Source organism: Globicephala melas, chromosome 15 (genome assembly GCF_963455315.2).
Source record: "Globicephala melas chromosome 15, mGloMel1.2, whole genome shotgun sequence".
In the NCBI taxonomy this organism is placed as follows: domain Eukaryota; kingdom Metazoa; phylum Chordata; class Mammalia; order Artiodactyla; family Delphinidae; genus Globicephala; species Globicephala melas.
In genome coordinates this window covers 22167028-22184645 of record NC_083328.1, presented here as the reverse complement: position 1 = coordinate 22184645, position 17618 = coordinate 22167028, and the positions used below count along the sequence as shown (strand labels likewise).

General features: G+C 39.8%; 1 protein-coding gene across 2 annotated transcripts in view; it reads right to left on the bottom strand.

Annotated features, from left to right (window-relative positions):
* LOC115850094 (acyl-coenzyme A synthetase ACSM1, mitochondrial) overlaps positions 1–14429 on the bottom strand; it is a 34827-nt gene extending 20398 nt beyond the window's left edge. The window contains exons 1-4 of one of the 2 annotated variants that reach the window (XM_030851845.2): positions 14211–14429; positions 4809–5019; positions 2314–2521; positions 625–765 (exon numbers count right to left, since the gene is read on the bottom strand). In XM_030851845.2, coding sequence (XP_030707705.2) covers positions 625–765; positions 2314–2521; positions 4809–5019; positions 14211–14402 — 752 coding nt within the window. In that variant the 5' untranslated portion in view covers positions 14403–14429. The remainder of the gene's footprint in view (positions 1–624; positions 766–2313; positions 2522–4808; positions 5020–14210) is intronic. The other variant, XM_070043559.1, reaches the window with a different exon arrangement.
* Positions 14430–17618: the final 3189 nt, after the last annotated feature.

Genomic DNA, 17618 nt, shown 5'->3' with positions numbered 1-17618 from the left:
TCCCCCTGGTCTGGTTAATAAGGTACAAAGTATATAGAACGTGGTCTGGTTTGAATATTACTAGTTGGGGGATGGAGAGAAGGGAGAAGAGTTTGGTTTAAAATTGACTAAATGGCTAACCCAGCTTCAGCCTCTATGTTTGTTCCAGGTTAGGGCAGTGGCTTGGAGTGGCTTAGTTCCAGGTATTATTTTTCCCTAACAGTTCATGACTGGGAAACTCTATGCCGGATTTGTCCACAATCAAGGAGAGGAGAGGACCTGTCACGTAAGGTCACATTGCTGGAGCATTTTATCTTTCCCCACCAAACCCTGGAACTACTGACAGGGACACAGGGGCTTGTCATTTGTGTGGTTTGCAGAATGCCTGCTGTTTCCACCCACATCTCCTCCATTCCTCCTGTGAAGGTGCTCAGGCAGGACCCAAATGTGCCTCCTTTGTCATTCAGATGCCTCTGTCAGCCTATACTTCTCACACCCTTAGGGGTCTGAACCAAAGAGAGCAGAAAGGATAAACAGCACGGGGTCAATTCCACCAAGAGTTCCTTTCCCAGCACGTACACATATACAAACACACTTCACCCCAGATCTGTGGCCCAGCTTCTAAGCTGGTGCCCTCTCTCCTACCATGAAGGGAAGAAGGATCGCAAAGCAAGTCCATGGCTGTGCTTTGCCATCTTGGGGAAGCCTGTGGTCCCACTGGTGAAGAAGATGGCCATTGGGTCCAGGGTCTTTGACTTAATACAGGTGTGAACTGGGGATTCTGATCTGCAAAGGGATTCAATACAAAAGGACAGAAGTCATGTTTCCTGTTTTTCCATCCTCTGGGGAAGCAAAAGAAACAATTATGAGTCTTGGAGTCAGAAAACTGGGGTTTGCAACTCCCAGTATTAGGCACCAAACAAAGTTTATGGGTGACTTGGATAAGTGGACTGACATTTCTTCATTTTAAAAAGTGGGGAAAATATGATGGATTATTTTTACTTTAATAAACATTGAAATAGTATTTCCAATGATTCCACACAATGCTCTAAATGATTTACAAATAAGAACTCATTCAATCTTCAGAGCAACCCTAAGAGGTAAGTACTACTTTTATGCCCATTTTGTAGATGAGGGAACTGAGGCTCAGAGAGGTTAGGTAACTTACCTGAAGACATATAGCCAGCAAGTTGCAGAGCCAGGATTCAAACTCAGACAGTGTGATCCATATACTATGCTTTTAGTCACACTGCTAACCTTGTATTTTACACAGACTAGCTTCACGGGAATTTAACCTCATAAACTTGGTGTTGAAGGGTGGGAAAGAGAAAGCTAGGGAGAACGACAGTGTAGGGAATATATATATGTACATCTGCCCTAGCATGAGCTGGAGGTGGAAGGTAGAATCCGTAGCTCCCTCCGTCGGCCTCGGTTCTTGGGGAGCTTCTCCTTGGCTGAGAGCCTCTTTCTTGGGCCTATTACAATTGTAAATGCAAGCTTCCTACAGTACTCAGTCAAAGAGGCTGCAAGCAATCCCAGTGCTGGAGGGAGCCCTGGCTCTTGTGGAGAAATGATACCATACTGAGTCTGGGAAATTTAGGCGAGTTTTAATGAGTATTCTTTGTTTAAGCTATTTTAATCTAATTCTCCGACTTTAGAATCTAGCATAAGATGTGATTTCACTGTAATATTTGCCCTTGGGGGTTGAAGTAAAGAGCTTTAAAAACTGTGGAATTACTTCAAGAAAACAAATCCAGCATGGTTTGTGCGTGACATGAAAAATGCCTGAAGACTTGCAGAATCAGAGTTTTGGAGGTGGAGGGGTCTTTCTTACCTTCAGCACTTCCCTAACTTTTCCTTCAAGGCGTCCCTATAGACACCCACCCCCTAGGACATGGAAAGTGTTTGCTCCTAAAGCTGCCTGTCATTTTTTCCTCAGTACCATGTTTTACTGTAAAAATTCATCTTAACCTTTTGTTCAACTTCTTTAATTGCTAATTATTTACATAAAAATAATATTCAGATTCCCCACCTACAAGGAACATGCAACATAATAACCCTCTGACTTTACACATCTCCTTTGCACAGGGGTGATTATATTTTAGTGAGAGAGCCATAGAAGTTCAATTTCCCCATTTTATACATAAAACAATTGCAGCGAAGAGAGGAGTAGGAACTGCCCAAGGTTGCACAGCAAATCAGTGACATAGCTGTGAAGAGAAGCTCAGACCTGGTGAGCTTCCTCCCACTGGCTGCTTCTGTACCAGCACTAGGCAGTGAGTGGCTTTCTCCTGCCACTCCTCAGAAAGCACATTCATCAGACCAGAAACTCACCTCATCAGTGATCGGAAGTCCAGCCACCCTTTACGGCTGTGGTCAGACACCAGGAGCTTGGTTTTCAGAGCAGGACACTCAGAAGCCACAGAATCCACCTCTGGGGCAAGGGTATCTGTGGTCACGATGCCCTTGGCTTTAGACACTTGTAGTCGGTAGAGAATGTCCTTGGCCTTCATCTGGGTGGTCCCTGGCATGAAGACGATCCCTAGGGATGAGAAAGAAACTGCCTGTTCTGGTATCTCTTTCACAGCCTCACAACCTTGGCTGTCAGATCTGGTTTATCTGCACAGACATCCCCTAACTTCTTGGTATGCAAAGGATGGTCCACAGCATCAACACCCCCTAAGACACAGAATCTCACCCCCCACCCCAAACTTACTGAATCAGAATCTGCATTTTAACAAGGTCTCCAAGGGATTTCTATGCACATTAAAATTTGAAAAGCCTGCCCTAATAATTTCTACTCTAAATGGATCTAGCCAGTAGACAGGTGAGTCCTTCTCCATACAAATTTACACAGGATCTGGGAAAGATACAAGTAGGACAGTGTCCCTGACTCTGCCTCCCTGCCCCCATTTTTCTCCTCTCACTTCCTTCTCTGTCATCGTGAATCTCTTGTCATCTGTTGTCATCATTCCTTGTGTCATCTTGAATCTCCTCTCTTTCCTTCGTTCGTCATACCCAAAGTTAACTGCAATGTCCTTTGAACTTTTCTACTTTCCCTTCCATCTTCCATCACCAACAATTAGCTCAAGTCTTGTGTGCCCCTATTGCATTCTAATTTCTCCACCAGATGCCCTGTCCTGAGTCTTCCTACTACCCACCTTCCATATTATTAGCCTGCTTAGTTCCAGAGAGCACTGACTTTTTCCCCTCCACATTTCTTCTCCCCACTAACACCTGGACCCCGTCTCCAGGAAAACACCACACTCCCCATCCTGACTCTGAGGGCACTGCTCACTCTCCATCTTTCTCTCGCACAACTCTATTCTCTATTTCAAGATGACCATTCTTCGTATAGGCTACTCCTGACTCTAAGCATTTCCATGTGCTATGACCATTCTTGGAATTTCCGTCCTTTGCTTCTACTCCTCTTTAATTCTTCTTATCCCAGAGATCTCAAGTCATGTCTTGGGTTTCTCATGGACCATCTCTTCACTATACAGATGGCATGACTTCTCTATACTCCCTCAGCCACTGCTGTTAATTCTTGATCTTGACGGATTAATCAACTATTTGTGAGAAAACATGAGACAGAGAATATGTGACCAAGAGCACGACATATTGTTGTATGAGCATGCATTATAGAACAACTGAAGTGATTCGAAAAAGAATCCATGAGTCCCATACTGATTATATAGATTAATGCATAGATAAGCAATTAAAAGGAAAATCTCTATAGAAGAATGCCAACTAATAAATGTAGAGGGAATGATATAAATAGAAAATCCTAATAAAAGACCACCATTAAAATATTCAATTCAGTCAAGAATCATCAGTGGATTGTCAAACCATAAGGTGAAAGACAGTTGGGGAACAGGATATTCACACAGTCCCATAAATATTATACGACAGATTACTTACTAACTACAAAAGGAAAAGGTACCTTTACAAAGGTGGATACTACCTTTCTAAAGTGATAATATCAATGATATTAGGGCAAACCAACTTTATATATCCCCAATGTGAGGCACCAAGGAAGACACAATGTTGCCCTTCTAGTGCCTGGGCTAAAAATGTCTAACCTGAAGATAATCATGAAGAAGGAGTCAGAAATACACATTTTGATGGGCCTTCTGCAAAACAACTGGCTTAGACGCTTCAAAATTGTCATCATCATGTAGACAGTGTAGAATGTAGAGAAACATTCTAGATTAAAGGAGACGGGGGAGATATAACAACTAAATGCAATGCATTGGATTTTTGATTTAAACCAAATAAATGCTATAAAGGACATTATTGGGACAATCGAGGAATTTTGACGATGGATGTATATCAGGTAACTCTATTGCATCAGTCTTAAACTTCTTGTGTGATAACTCTACTGTGGTCATGTGAAGGAAATGTCTTGGATCTTAGCAGACGCATGCTGCAGTGTTTATCTGGTGTTTATGGGTGTCACAGTGTCTGCAACTGATTCTTAAATGACTCACTGGGAGAGAGGGCTCGAATATGGCAAAACGTTAACAATTGATGAATCTTATAAAGAAGCAAGAGTGTCTGAGACCGTGTAAGAGAAAGTGTGTGTGTGTGTGTGTGTGTGTGTGTGTGCGTGCGTGTGTGTGTGAGAGACAGAGAGAGAATTATGACATTGTGTTTGAGAGGGTGTAAGTATAAGGGAGAGAGTGGATGAGACGGAGTAAAATAATATTTGAGTGAGTCTGAGAAAAAGAAAGACTGTGAAGAAGAAAAATTGGGGGGAAGAGAAAACACCTAATATTTCAGGACAATCTGGCTCTAGGTGAGCCCAAAGGTCTGTTTGGCTCACTGACCTGTTCGGATGCAGGCCACGATCACCAGCCACCACTCAGGCACTCGAGGCAGAATCAAAGCTAGATGGTCTCCCTCCTGGAGGCCACAGGTCTGTGTGAAGACGTTGGCTGCACGACGGGTTAGGTCTGTCATCTCTCTGAAACTCCACTTCACTTCATCCCCTTGATTATTCACCCACCACAGGGCTGGGTTTGGACCTCTCTTGCCTTCCTGGTTAGGATCATATGCTACATGTTATTTCCTGATTCAAAGGAAAGGGGCACTAATGTGGCCAATCCACTACCACAGTCACATTCCACTGTGAGTGTAGCTCAAGGTCTGAGATCCCATTTTAAAGCATTTATAGCGCCAAGAGAAGTTGGGGGGAGGTGTGATCCAGCCAACGTCTTCGGGTCTACTGTAACCCCCTCGTCTTAAGTCACATAAAACCATGAAGAGCCTTCATGTTACTTATTGAAGACTTACAATTTTATTCCCCATGTGTCTGTCTTAGTTCCACATGGACAGTAGGTTACCCTCTGTGCCTCAGTTTTCTCACCTATGAAAAGGGTATAATAATACTACCTAGAATGTAGTAAAGTTCAAATTAATTATTTTAAAAGGTCAAGTGTGTATAACAGTGTCTGGCATATAGTAGGTGCTCAATAAAATTACTGTTATTATTATTACAACAAAATAAAAGAGGATAATTTAATTCCTGAATATTTGAGGAAATTATTTTTTAAATTAAGGTACCTCTAGAGGTGCAAGAAGTCAGTCTTGGAAGCTCCAGGGCCTTTTTCCCTCACTAAAACATCAAGTAAACAACAATAGACTAAGATGCCTTTGTAGGAATTTAGAAAAGAGTCACAAATCCACAGCAACCAACAAATGCCCAAACAATAAAAAGTCATAACCAAAATGGTAAGAAATTTTGTGGTGATTTTGCTTATTCTTGCACCACCCGCTCTCTGATGTGGTACAGTGTAGTCAGAGGAAGCCACCCAATTCCCAGCCCCTCCCCTGGGATAGATGAAAAAGATTGAAACTTGTGTGCAACGTTCTGGCTAGTCTGGAGGCGGCCTTAGGCACTGGTTTCTGTCTTGACTGACCTGGAGCTCAGATGGGTATGACGGCATATTGGAGGTATCTGAAAACAGTGGGAAATGTCACAGTGTGGGGAAACTGTAGACCTGTGGTTACCTAGGGATTAGAGACTACAGACAAAGAAAGAATAGAACATTTAAGTCCCCCAGAAGAAACAGACTTTTAAGAAAGTTAAAATGTTAAAGAGCAGCGAAAACTAGAAAAAAAAAAAAAAAAACACACACATGGACAGGACCAGGAAAGACACATGCCAGAGAAGACCTTAAGTTTTCGTACTGAGCAGATTATTGAAGGTCTTTCCCTGCTTGGATCCAGGCCGCAAAGACTGAGAGAGGAAGCTATTTCTTTTAAATATGCAATTTTTAACAACAGATCACAAGGTCTACAAAGAAAAAGAGAAGAAGCCTATTCAAAGTAACAACATGAATCTCCAGAAACTGACTCTAAAGAGACATAGGCTGCAGTTACTAGACAAAGGTTTTTAAATGACTGTCTTAAATACACTGAAAAAGCTAAAGGAAAACACAAAGAACTAAAGCAAATCAGGAAAATAATATATGCACAAAATGAGAATATCAACAAAGAGATACAAATTATAAAAAGAACCAAACAGAAATTTTGGAGCTGAGAAATATAATAACTGAATTGAAAACTTCACAAAGGGACTCAACAGCAGACTTCAGTAGGCAGAAGAAAGAATCAGTACACTTGAAGACAAGTCATCTAAAATTAATGAGTCAGAAGAACAAAAAGAAAAATACAAGAAGAAAAATGAACAGAGCCTAAGAAACTTATGGGCCACAATCAAATAGACCAATATACACATTATGGGACTATCAGAAGGAGAAAAAAGAGAGAAAATGGAGCATAGAACTTGTCTGAAGTAATAATGGCTAAAAACTTCTCAAATTTGAGGAAAGGCATGGAGAGACAAATACAAGAGGCTCAATGAACTCCAAGTAGGAAAACCCAGACACCCACAGAGAGACATTACAATCAAACTACAGGTGACAAAGACAAAGAGAGCATCTTAAAAGCAGCAAGAGAAAAGTGACTCATCAGGTGAAATTCTTAATAAGATTACCAGTGGATTGAAGACCAGAAGGCAGTGAAATTATATATTTAAAGTGATAAAGAAAAAAAACTGTCAACCAAAAATTCTATATCTAGCAAAATTGTCCGTCAAAAATGAGGGAGAATATGTATGGCTGAGTTGCTTCACTGTGCACATGAAACTATCACAACATTGTTAATCAGCTATACTCCAATATAAATTAAATAGTTTTTTAAAAATGAGGGAGAAATTAGGACATTCTCAGATTAAAAAAAAAACAACACTGAGGGAGTTCATTATCCTTAGACTTTCCCTACAAGAAATGCTAAAAGGAGTTAAGTTGAAATGAAAGGACATTAGAGAGTAACTTAAATATAAAAGTATAAAGTTCTTTAATAAAGATAGATACAAAGACAAATATAAAAACAGTATTGTTATAATTTTGGTTCATAACTTCACTTTTTATTCTTTCACTGTATGGAAACCACAAAAGCATAAAAAATAATTATAAATCTATGTTAATGGGTAGACAATATGTAAAGATATAGTTTGTGAAATCAATAACATAATATAGGAAGGTGCAAGGCAACTGGAAAACAGTAGGGTTTTGTATGTGAATGAAGTTATGTTGTTATTAGTTTCAAATGAAGTGTTATAATTTGGAATGTTATATGTAATCCCCACGGTAATCACAAAGAAATTATCTACAGAATATTCCCAAAAGGAAACGAAAAGAAAATCAAAACATATCACTACAAAAAATCAACTAAATACAGAGGAAGGCAGTAAGGCATGAACTGAGGGACACAAAAGCTGTGACATCAAGGAATCAATAAACAATATGACAATAGTCAGTCATCCTTATCAGTAATTACTTTTTTTTTTTTTTTTTTTTGCCGTACGCGGGCCTCTCACTGTTGTGGCCTCTCCCGTTGCGGAGCACGGCTCTGGATGTGCAGGCTCAGCGGCCATGGCTCACGGGCCTAACCGCTCTGTGGCATGTGGGATCTTCCCGGACCAGGGCACGAACCCGTGTCCCCTGCATCGGCAGGCGCACTCTCAACCACTGTGCCACCAGGGAAGCCCAGTAATTACTTTAAATGTAAGTGAATGAAATTCCCCAATCAAAAGAACTAGATTGGCAAAATGGATAAAAAACTCAGAATTCAACTATATGCTGTCGACAGAATTGTTACTTCCATGTGATGGAATGTGATAAAACCAATCAAAAAACTTTCAGAATATTTTTGCAATAAAAATCTTATAATACAACATCAATTTAGAAAAGGAAAACCACATTTACATTAAATCCAAACTTATATAATAGTATCCATTCATTCATTCAATATATATTTGCCAAGTTCTCATTATTTCTTAGGTACTGTTCTTAGACCAAAAGGATACAATGGTGAACAAGACATATATACACATGTATGTAAACAGTTTTAAATGTTTATGGACAATTTTCATTTTCTTGTTTAAATCAAGTCTTTTATTTTCCCCAAGTAAAACGATTTTTTAAAGTTTTTTTAATTCCCCAAACAAAGCATGTTCAGAGTAAAAGTTCACGCAAGGCACAATCTTACTAACAGAAAAATTTCTTATGAACAGAAAAATTTCTTCAAATTTCTCAACACATTGTCACTTCCTGAAGGTCAACACTGATAACTGTTTGGTGTATAATCTTCCAGAAATTATTTCCCTCATATGTGCAAACATGATCGTACCATCTTTGCCTCATATGATTGGAACAAAAGAGTGTGTCTCACCTGAGATAAGAATTATATACATATATACATACATACACACACACAGATATATGTATATACATATAGTCATATCTATGGAAAAATCAGTGCTATGAAAAAAATTATTCTCCAACAGATTAAGGAATGTTAGCAAGTATAAATGACTAGTTGTGCACTGTCTATATAAGGGGAACAGATTATATAATTTCTGTATGAGTTTACAAAATGATAGAAAGTTTGGCATATCAAGGTGAAAACAATTGTTTTAATTCAGATAAAAGTTTAGACTCTTAACTCTTGCAACTTGAAGAAGATATTGCTTAAGGATTTACGGTTTGGGGGGCTCAGAATTAATCTGATAATGTGATATTAAGATTAGCATGTTTTCAAGAAGATAAAACACAACCTTTAAACTGGATATGAGATTTACAGTTTTATGCAGTGAAGTCTGAAGCCAATGGAAATTGAGAAATAGATCTAAAAAATAAAACACTAAGCAATAAAAAGGAATGAAGAAGTAATACACAAGACAGTATGAATGAATCTCAAAAACATGCTGAGTAAAAGAAACCAGACACAAAAGACTGCACCTTATATTATTCCATTTCTGTGAAACACTAGGAAAGAGAAATATAAGGGCTAGTGACAGCAAATTAGTGTCTACCTGGGGCTCAGGGTGGGGATGGGGAGGTATTGACTAGGAAAGGACAAAAGGAAATTTTTAAGGTGGTAGAAATGTTCTAAAACTTATTAAACTTTCACATAAAATGTGTGAATTGTATTCTAGGTAAATTATAGATCAAAACAGTTGATTTAAATAAACAAAAACCTACATAGCTACTCCTTGTTAATCTCTAACTAAAATATACTTCAAAGAAGGAAAACGGGAAAGTAGATCAATTAATCATGTGATTGATGAATGAGATGATTCTTTTTGAATGTTAAAACACATAAGAATTTATTGCCTATAGAAAGGGCTTGCTTCATTTTTAATTAAAATGAAATACAAGTAGAATTTCTATAATTTCTGTAAATTAATGATAGAATATGATAGATTTCATAGAATTTAAATCCTAATTGACATAGATAAAACACTTTCCCCAACAATGATATAACTCACATTCTCTTCCATTGCATTTGGAATGTTTACTAACCTCCAGAAATTTCAAAAGTCAGAGTATACTTTTTGACCACAATAGAATTAAGCTAGAAATCATTAACAAGAAGACAATGAGAAACCCACCTCAACTATCAGGAAACTCACCGATACATTTCTATGTAATCTATGGGCCAGAGAAGAATCAAAAGGCAAATAAAAAATATTTTGAACTTAATGATAATAAAATATGACATATCAAAATTTGTATAATGTACCTAAGAGGAGTGCGCAGTGGGAAATTTATACTTTTAATACAGATATTGGAAAAGAAGGAAGGCTTAAAAGTAAGGACATAAACTTCCATCTCAAGAAGCTGAAAAAAGAATAGCAAATTAAGTCAAAGGAATGTACAAGGAAAGAAATAATAAAGATAACAGTAGGCATCAATGGAATGGAGAGCAAATACACAAGAGAGAATATCAGTAAAACCAAAACTGGTTTTGAAAAGATTTATAAAATTGGTTAACTCTTAGGAAGACTTATCAAGTAAAAAAAGAGAATAAACATATTAAAAATATCAAGAATAAAAAAGTGTACATTGTTATAAATCTTACAGACATTAAAATAGAAATAATGGAAATATTAATACCTTTATGTCAAAAAATAACTTTATGACATTTGGAATGAAATAAACAAATTGCTAAAACATGTTAACTTTCCAAAGTTGATGAATAGAAATCTTAAAAACCTCCTATCTATTAAAAAAAAGGTTAAATCCATTACCAAAAGCTTTTCTGCAATGAAAACCCCAGATTTTATGTCTAAATATTTCAATATGAATGCTAGTGTGTTAAGGGTTTGACCTGAAAAACTGCTGGGTTTTGTTTTTTTTAGGAAAACAGTGATAATTATATTTCAATTATATCTCAATAAAACAACAACAAAAAACTAGTGATAACTTTTAAATTCTTTATCAAAGCATTTAGAATAGTACCTGGTACATAGTAAATGTTTGTTAAATATGTACTGAATGAATAAATAAAAAAAATCAACTCTGGAATCTAAAGAAAGAATAATAAGGAATTTCAGGGTTAAATTAAATCTAAAGATGACCCCAATCAGGGTGGGCCAACCCCAGCTCCAGGTGCCCCAGTCCCCATGGCCGGCTATCCCAGGATCCAGCTTCACCCATCAGTGAGCCAAGATCAGCCCTGGAACATCCCAGGCCACATGGCCAGCCACATCAGGAACCATCCCTGGCTACAGGCTGGCAACCACTACATGAGACAGGAAATGTCAGCCAACCAGTCTGGGGGCCAGCCTTGACTACCAGTGCACCCACGGTAGTTGGCCATGCCACAACAGAAGGGCCCACGTAGCCCACAGAGGGGGGGACCCTGGAGCATATAACCCTAGAGCATATAACACTGGTGACCAGAGGGGAGTGTGCTGCTGGGTCCATAGGACATCTCCTACATTAGGCCACTTCTCCAAGATAAGGAACCACTTATGTAGGAATGTTAAAAAGCAAAAGCAATAAAATCATCTATACCCACGATAGGTAGTTAATGGATATGCAAAAGAAAAATATGTCATCAAAAACAACAAACATGGGGAGGAACAGTAAAAATATAGGGTGGTTAGAATGCATTTGACCTTAGGAGATCATCAACTTAAAAAAAAAAAACATATATATATATATATATATATATATGTCATGATAACCACAAACCAAAAACCTATAATAGGTACACACACAGAAGAGTGAAAGAAATTCAAGCATAATACTAAACATGGTCATCAAATCACAAGGGACGAGAGGAAAAACAGAAGAAATGAACAAAAAAGGAACTACAAAAACAATCAGAAAACAACAAAATGGCAATAACTACATACTTACCAATAATTACCTTAAATATAAATGGATTAGTATTCCAATCAAAAGACATAGAGTAGCTAAATGGATAAAAAAAACAAGACCCATTATATCCTGCCTACAAGAGGCTCACTTCAGATCTAAAGTCACACACAGACTGAAAAAGTCGGGGGATGGAAAAAAGTATTCCATATAAATGGAAGTAAAAAAAAAAAAGCTGGTGCGACAATACACATATCAGACACTACACTTATTGAGCAATATTTATTACTAAATCACATCAGAAGGTGGTAAGAAGAATTTGCTCCTGTCATGATTTTTGCCCAAACAAACAGAAGTCAATGTCACAGATGCTGTACTCATCTCTCCTGAGACATGAAGTGGAGAATCACACTATCAAAAGAGGAAAGATGGAGCGTTGTACATTGCTTACTTTTCTATCCCTATCTTATCTAGAATAGTGTTTGGCACATGTTAGGTACTCATTAAATCCTAACTGAATGAATGAATGCAGTATCAAAGAGACAGAATGAATGATTTTGGACATGAACGTGACCTCTCATGAATAGATTTGGGAGGCTGCTCCATGAATCAGTTGGAGTGTAGTATCCTTGGAGCCTAGAGTAATATAGGGTTTAATTCCCAAGGATAGTCAGGGGTTATAAATTGGTGGCTTGAATGAGTGACTATATTCCACCCCTGGACGTATGTTGCCTGGATTATGCTAAAAAAAAAAGTTACATTAAAATGTTGTATTTCTAACTTAACATTTTTAATAAGTAAAATGTGTTGAAAATTGAGTCAAAATCAATTCTATTTGTTATGGTTTGGGTTGTGTTGTTGATTAGGCTACGGATCAGTTTCTGAATGACGCTTGTTAAGTTGTAAGGGGAGGCCCAGAAAGCCAGAGTGAACTATGGTGACGTGCCCTCTAGAAGGTCTTCCATGGGAGCAACATCAATCCATACAGTGCTCATACGGCAAGTTTCAAAATTAATGTATCCCACAAAGGTATACTGAGGGATTGCTAGGTGTCAGACACCATACGTCACTGGAGAGACACTGATCATGATCAAGGCAATTGGAAAAGTAAAAACAGACAGATCAGAACTGTTGTGAGAATGAATGTAAATGGGGTGGAGATGCTGGGGGTAGGAGAAGTTTGGAGATATGGAGGAATTGACAATGACCCAACAAAGACGCGGCATTCCCTGGGCAAATATTTACATGGTGATAATCTCCAGGGGTTGATGTGTGAACTAATAAGGACTTTATGAAGACAAATAACAGAAAAAAAATGATGGCCTCTCCAGCCATTTCTCATGATTCAAAAGGTCTAACCTCAGTTTTGGTCTGGGCAGTGATGAAAGTCAGTTTGTAGTCTGAAGGCAGAGCTGTTTGGACGTCATCAGATTGTGAGACCAGGTTAAACAGTGGATTATAGAATCAGACAGCCTGGACCCAAATCCTGCTCCTTCACTTAATAGGTTTGTGAATTCTGCAGGTTATTTGACCCCTTGGAACCTCAGTTTCCTCAGCTGGAAAATGGGGATAATTAAAGTGTCCATCTAATCAGAATATTAAGTGCAAAGTGCTTGACATGGCACATAAAAAAAAAGGGCTCTCCATAACTGAGGGCTCTATTTTCCCTGGAGTTATTATGGAAATTCAGAAAAAGGAAAAAGATGGAGGTAGGAAAAAAGTCCCTATGAAAGGCATGTAAGCTTTGAATACTAACATATGAATGTATGTTCATGGGAAATTAAAAATACATCAACTCTCTGACTCCGTCTTAGGTGAATTCTTTCTTCTGTACAAAGACAGTGTTTAGTGGGTTTTCACAATGTGGACATTACCTGCTGGGACTTAGTAGCTGGAACACCACCCACTGTCTACCCCAACTCCTAGTGTCACCACTGCTCCCCTCTTGGTCTGTCTCTTGGTAAAAGACAAACCAAGAACGTGCATTTTTCTGCAGAGGCCACAGGGACAGGATTCTCTGGACACACCCTAAAGCCACACGCTCAAGTAGGTAGTTGATAGGGAAGATTCAAGATGTACTTGCCATCCTCATAGGAAGATAGATGACATGATTTTGTTACATGGTCAGATGTTCATGTGCACAGTCAGGTTGCCTGTACCCTCCCTCTCGGTGTAGCCTGAAGTCAAGCCCAAGTGTGATGAGATGAATTCTAGTTAGACTCACAGTTCCAGTAGTTGAAGGTGAGAATCCAGACCAACATCAACTTGCTGACCTGTGATTAGAACTTGACACTTGGTCACAGTTACCTGACTGTGTACCAGATACTTTCACCTGCTGTCTTGTTTCTTAAATGAGATTATCCCCATTTCACGGATAAAACCACTGGGGCTCAGAGAATTGAGGAAGTGTCCAGGCTGAGAACTGAAGCCCAAAACATAAGCTTTTCATGATACTTGTAGGCTTAGCCAGAAGCCATTCTTAGTTCTGTGCCCCTCAACCTACTAGGAGCAAGAGGTCGATCCTGTTCTCACCCCCCAGCATGGGTGCCTCCTTACCTTCTCCATTTGAGTCCAGTAGTCCAGAACATCACTTGCAAAGTTAAATTCCTCAGGTGTATCATAGTCATTCCATCTTGGGGCTCCAGCTCCCGACAAAGACTGGCAGCGCAGGTACTGAGGGGCAGGGTAGAAGCCACAGCGGGATCTGTGGATGTCCCAGAGGACCCGGAACTTCATCAGCCATCGCATGGTGGAGCAGTCCTCAGGAAGCAGGCACAGAATTTCAGGCCACCACCTGCCTTGAGAAGAGACGGCTAATATGTGGTTCATTAGAGCAGGAACTTCTTCCACAAAATGAAGGCACATTCCTGGTTAACTGCTAGAGTGATAACTTTGTTTCAGCTCACTGGAATTTGGAAGGCACAACTTACTGATTTAGGTGGGGATTTCTCTTCCCAGGTGAGGCCAAAAATGATGGGGAGGGGCTGTAGCTACCAGGTAAGGGTGGCACATATTTCTGAGGGTCTCCTTCTCTTTTTGTACCCCCTGGGATGGCAGCCATGTGGTCATCCCCTTTCTGGTAGAAACTCATCATTTTGAAAGTCCTGTACCTCAGGTTATCCTTGCTCTGGAGACCTCTCTTCCCACCGAGCCCAAATGTATGGTTCTCATGGAAACTAACGTATTTTTAGATGATTCCACCCCCTGTTCAAAGTTGACTGGTCCAGAGCTGAGCAGTCATTTCCCACGATTTTTTAATCCAAACTGGGCTAATCATAATCCCTCTCCAAAATCTGTGTATGTGCTTGTTACCAAAGGGTATATAAGGCAGTCTCGCCTTGGTGGAAGCCACGAAATGCACACTTTGGAAACTGTCGGTGGCTATAATTCCTGTCATGTGGAGATAACTGCTCTGCATGAGTGAAGAAAACAAGGAAGATTTCAGAGACATGGAAATAAGGGGCAGAGAGTATCTCAGAGGCATGCAAGTCTCTGGTTCAGAACTATTGTTCCTGAGGCCCGTCTGCATCTCTACTCCTGTCTTGGTAATATCCTGTCCTGAATTCTATGAGCCAACAGTTTTTCCTGCCTGAGATTGGGTTTCTGTCACTTGAGACTCTAAGAATATTGACAAATATGCACCAGCACACTCAGGACAGAGGAGGCTAATATCACAGCACCTTCCTTACTGGCCTGGGATCTGGCCTCGGGGTTTTCCCCAGGACAGCATTCCAGGTAGCTATTACCAATCCATCACTTGACCTGTGAAATAAAGTTTCTTTGCCACTCCAGATCCCAACAAATGCTTCTAACATGGGAGCAGAACGCTCATTTATTAGGATGCTTCTTGAAGTTTGACTGTGAAAATTGGCTTAAGCTAGAACTTCTGTTTTGTGAGAAGAAAGCCACTTCACAGATAGCTCTGAGGTTAAAGCACTTCATCACTGCAAACAATTAAGCCTCCTCCCCGTTTCAGCAATAAGATAATACTGTTTGACAAGAGACCCATAAAAGAGATCAATAAAACTTGACTCAATTTATTTTCAACCTGTTTAGACGCAATAACCAAACCCCAATTAATTCTGATGCTGCCCTCGGAACCCTGCTACTGTCTGCAGAAAAGAGGACAGATAATGGGAAAGCTTCATCCCTTAAGAGTTTCCTTGTCTGTGTGGATCCTTAGACCACATGAACTGAAGTATGTCCCCTTCCTTTTTAGTGCCTGTCAATAAACAGTACTGTCTTTTGTTCAGAGCACTTAAGGGAAGAAAGACCCTAAGATAACCAGCTGGCTCAGACGTTTGACCCTCATCCTTTGGAGGAAAAAATTTGAATTGCCAATATTTAAAATTTGGGAGATTTCATTTAAAATGTGAATTGAAGATTTCTCTTGAAAACTCAGAAGGCCTGGCAACACTGGGCCTTTATTTCAACCTGGCACCAACTGGTTGGAGCTGAAAATTAAATGGACTGTTGTCCCATTCAGCAGGGTTTCCACTACTCCCTATGTTGTTACAGCTACTTGCTTCTGCCCTTACTGTACCTATCCAGCTCTTGTCGACATTTGAGCTTAAAACCCCCATTCCAGGCCAACATCCCAAGAGGGACAGGGAGTTCCCCAAGGTTTCAAGGCAAGTTTAGTAGCAGAGCTAGTTTTAAACCTGCTTTTCCTGCTATTTTTTCTAACACATACCTCTCTCCACAGGCATGAGCTCACTGAGAGCAAGAAACCAGACTCAGTTGCTATTTTTATACACAGGTGTTTACATCACTGCAGGATCCTCCTTAAAATACTCAAGGACAGTGCAAACAACCCCTTAATAAGTGGCTAAAAACCAAAACAACACCAAGAGAAATAATGAGGAAATTAATTAATCCTTTATTATGGGCTGAATTGTGTCCCCTCAAAATTCATATGTTGAACTCCTAACCCTCAGGACCTCAGAATGTGACTGTATTTGGACATAGAATCTTTAAAGAGGTAATGAAGTTAAAACGAGGTCATTATATGGACCCTAATCCCATATGACTGGTACACAGTGCCTTGAAGAGTTCTTGCAACAGAGCTTTGATTTCACAAGCATTTGGACTGAAACGCTGTTTATTTTATGAGGCACCATCCTTAGCATGTTATAGGGGATCCTAGAGCTACAGAGCCAGGTTGGGCTCCACTGGGTACCAGCTGAGTGATCTTGACCACCATTCATGTCTCCAAACTTGAGGGCATCGTAGTAACACCCACTATCTGGCTTCCACAAGGATTAGCAAGATAGTCAATATAAATCACTTTGCCAGCACTGAGTCTGATACAGAATAAGGGCTCAGTAAATGTTGAGGTGCCTTCTAACTCCCAGCAAATTCTGAGGCCAGCCCCTTCCATGTTAAATATTAAAAAGATATACTTTTTTCTTTTTTTTTTTTTGCGGTACGCGGGCCTCTCACTGCTGTGGTCTCTCCCGTTGCGGAGCACAGGCTCCGGATGCACAGGCTCAGAGGCCATGGCTCACGGGCCCAGCCGCTCCACGGCATGTGGGATCTTCCCGGACCGGGGCATGAACCTGTGTCCCCTGCATCGGCAGGCGGACTCTCAACCACTGCGCCACCAGGGAAGCCCTAAAAAGATATTTTTTAATAAAAGGCATTCACCTTATATACTGTGAACAAACTTCTGCATAATGGAGTTTTCTTTCCAGTGTCTAACTTCTGGGTCTTTTTTACCCCTCTCGGTACCCTCCTCCCACAGCCCACCACATTCAGAGCTGTCTAACATTAAATCAATCACCCATGTGCCGGCCATGGTGCTAGGCATATCACATGTATATTCCCATTGAGCCCTCTCTCTCGATATCACCATCCTCATTTTGCAGTAAGGGAAAAGAAGTGTCAGAGAAGTTACAAGATATGCTCAAGGGCTGTAAGTGGCACTGCCAGAATTTGAAATTGGGTCTTCAGATTTTAAGTTCA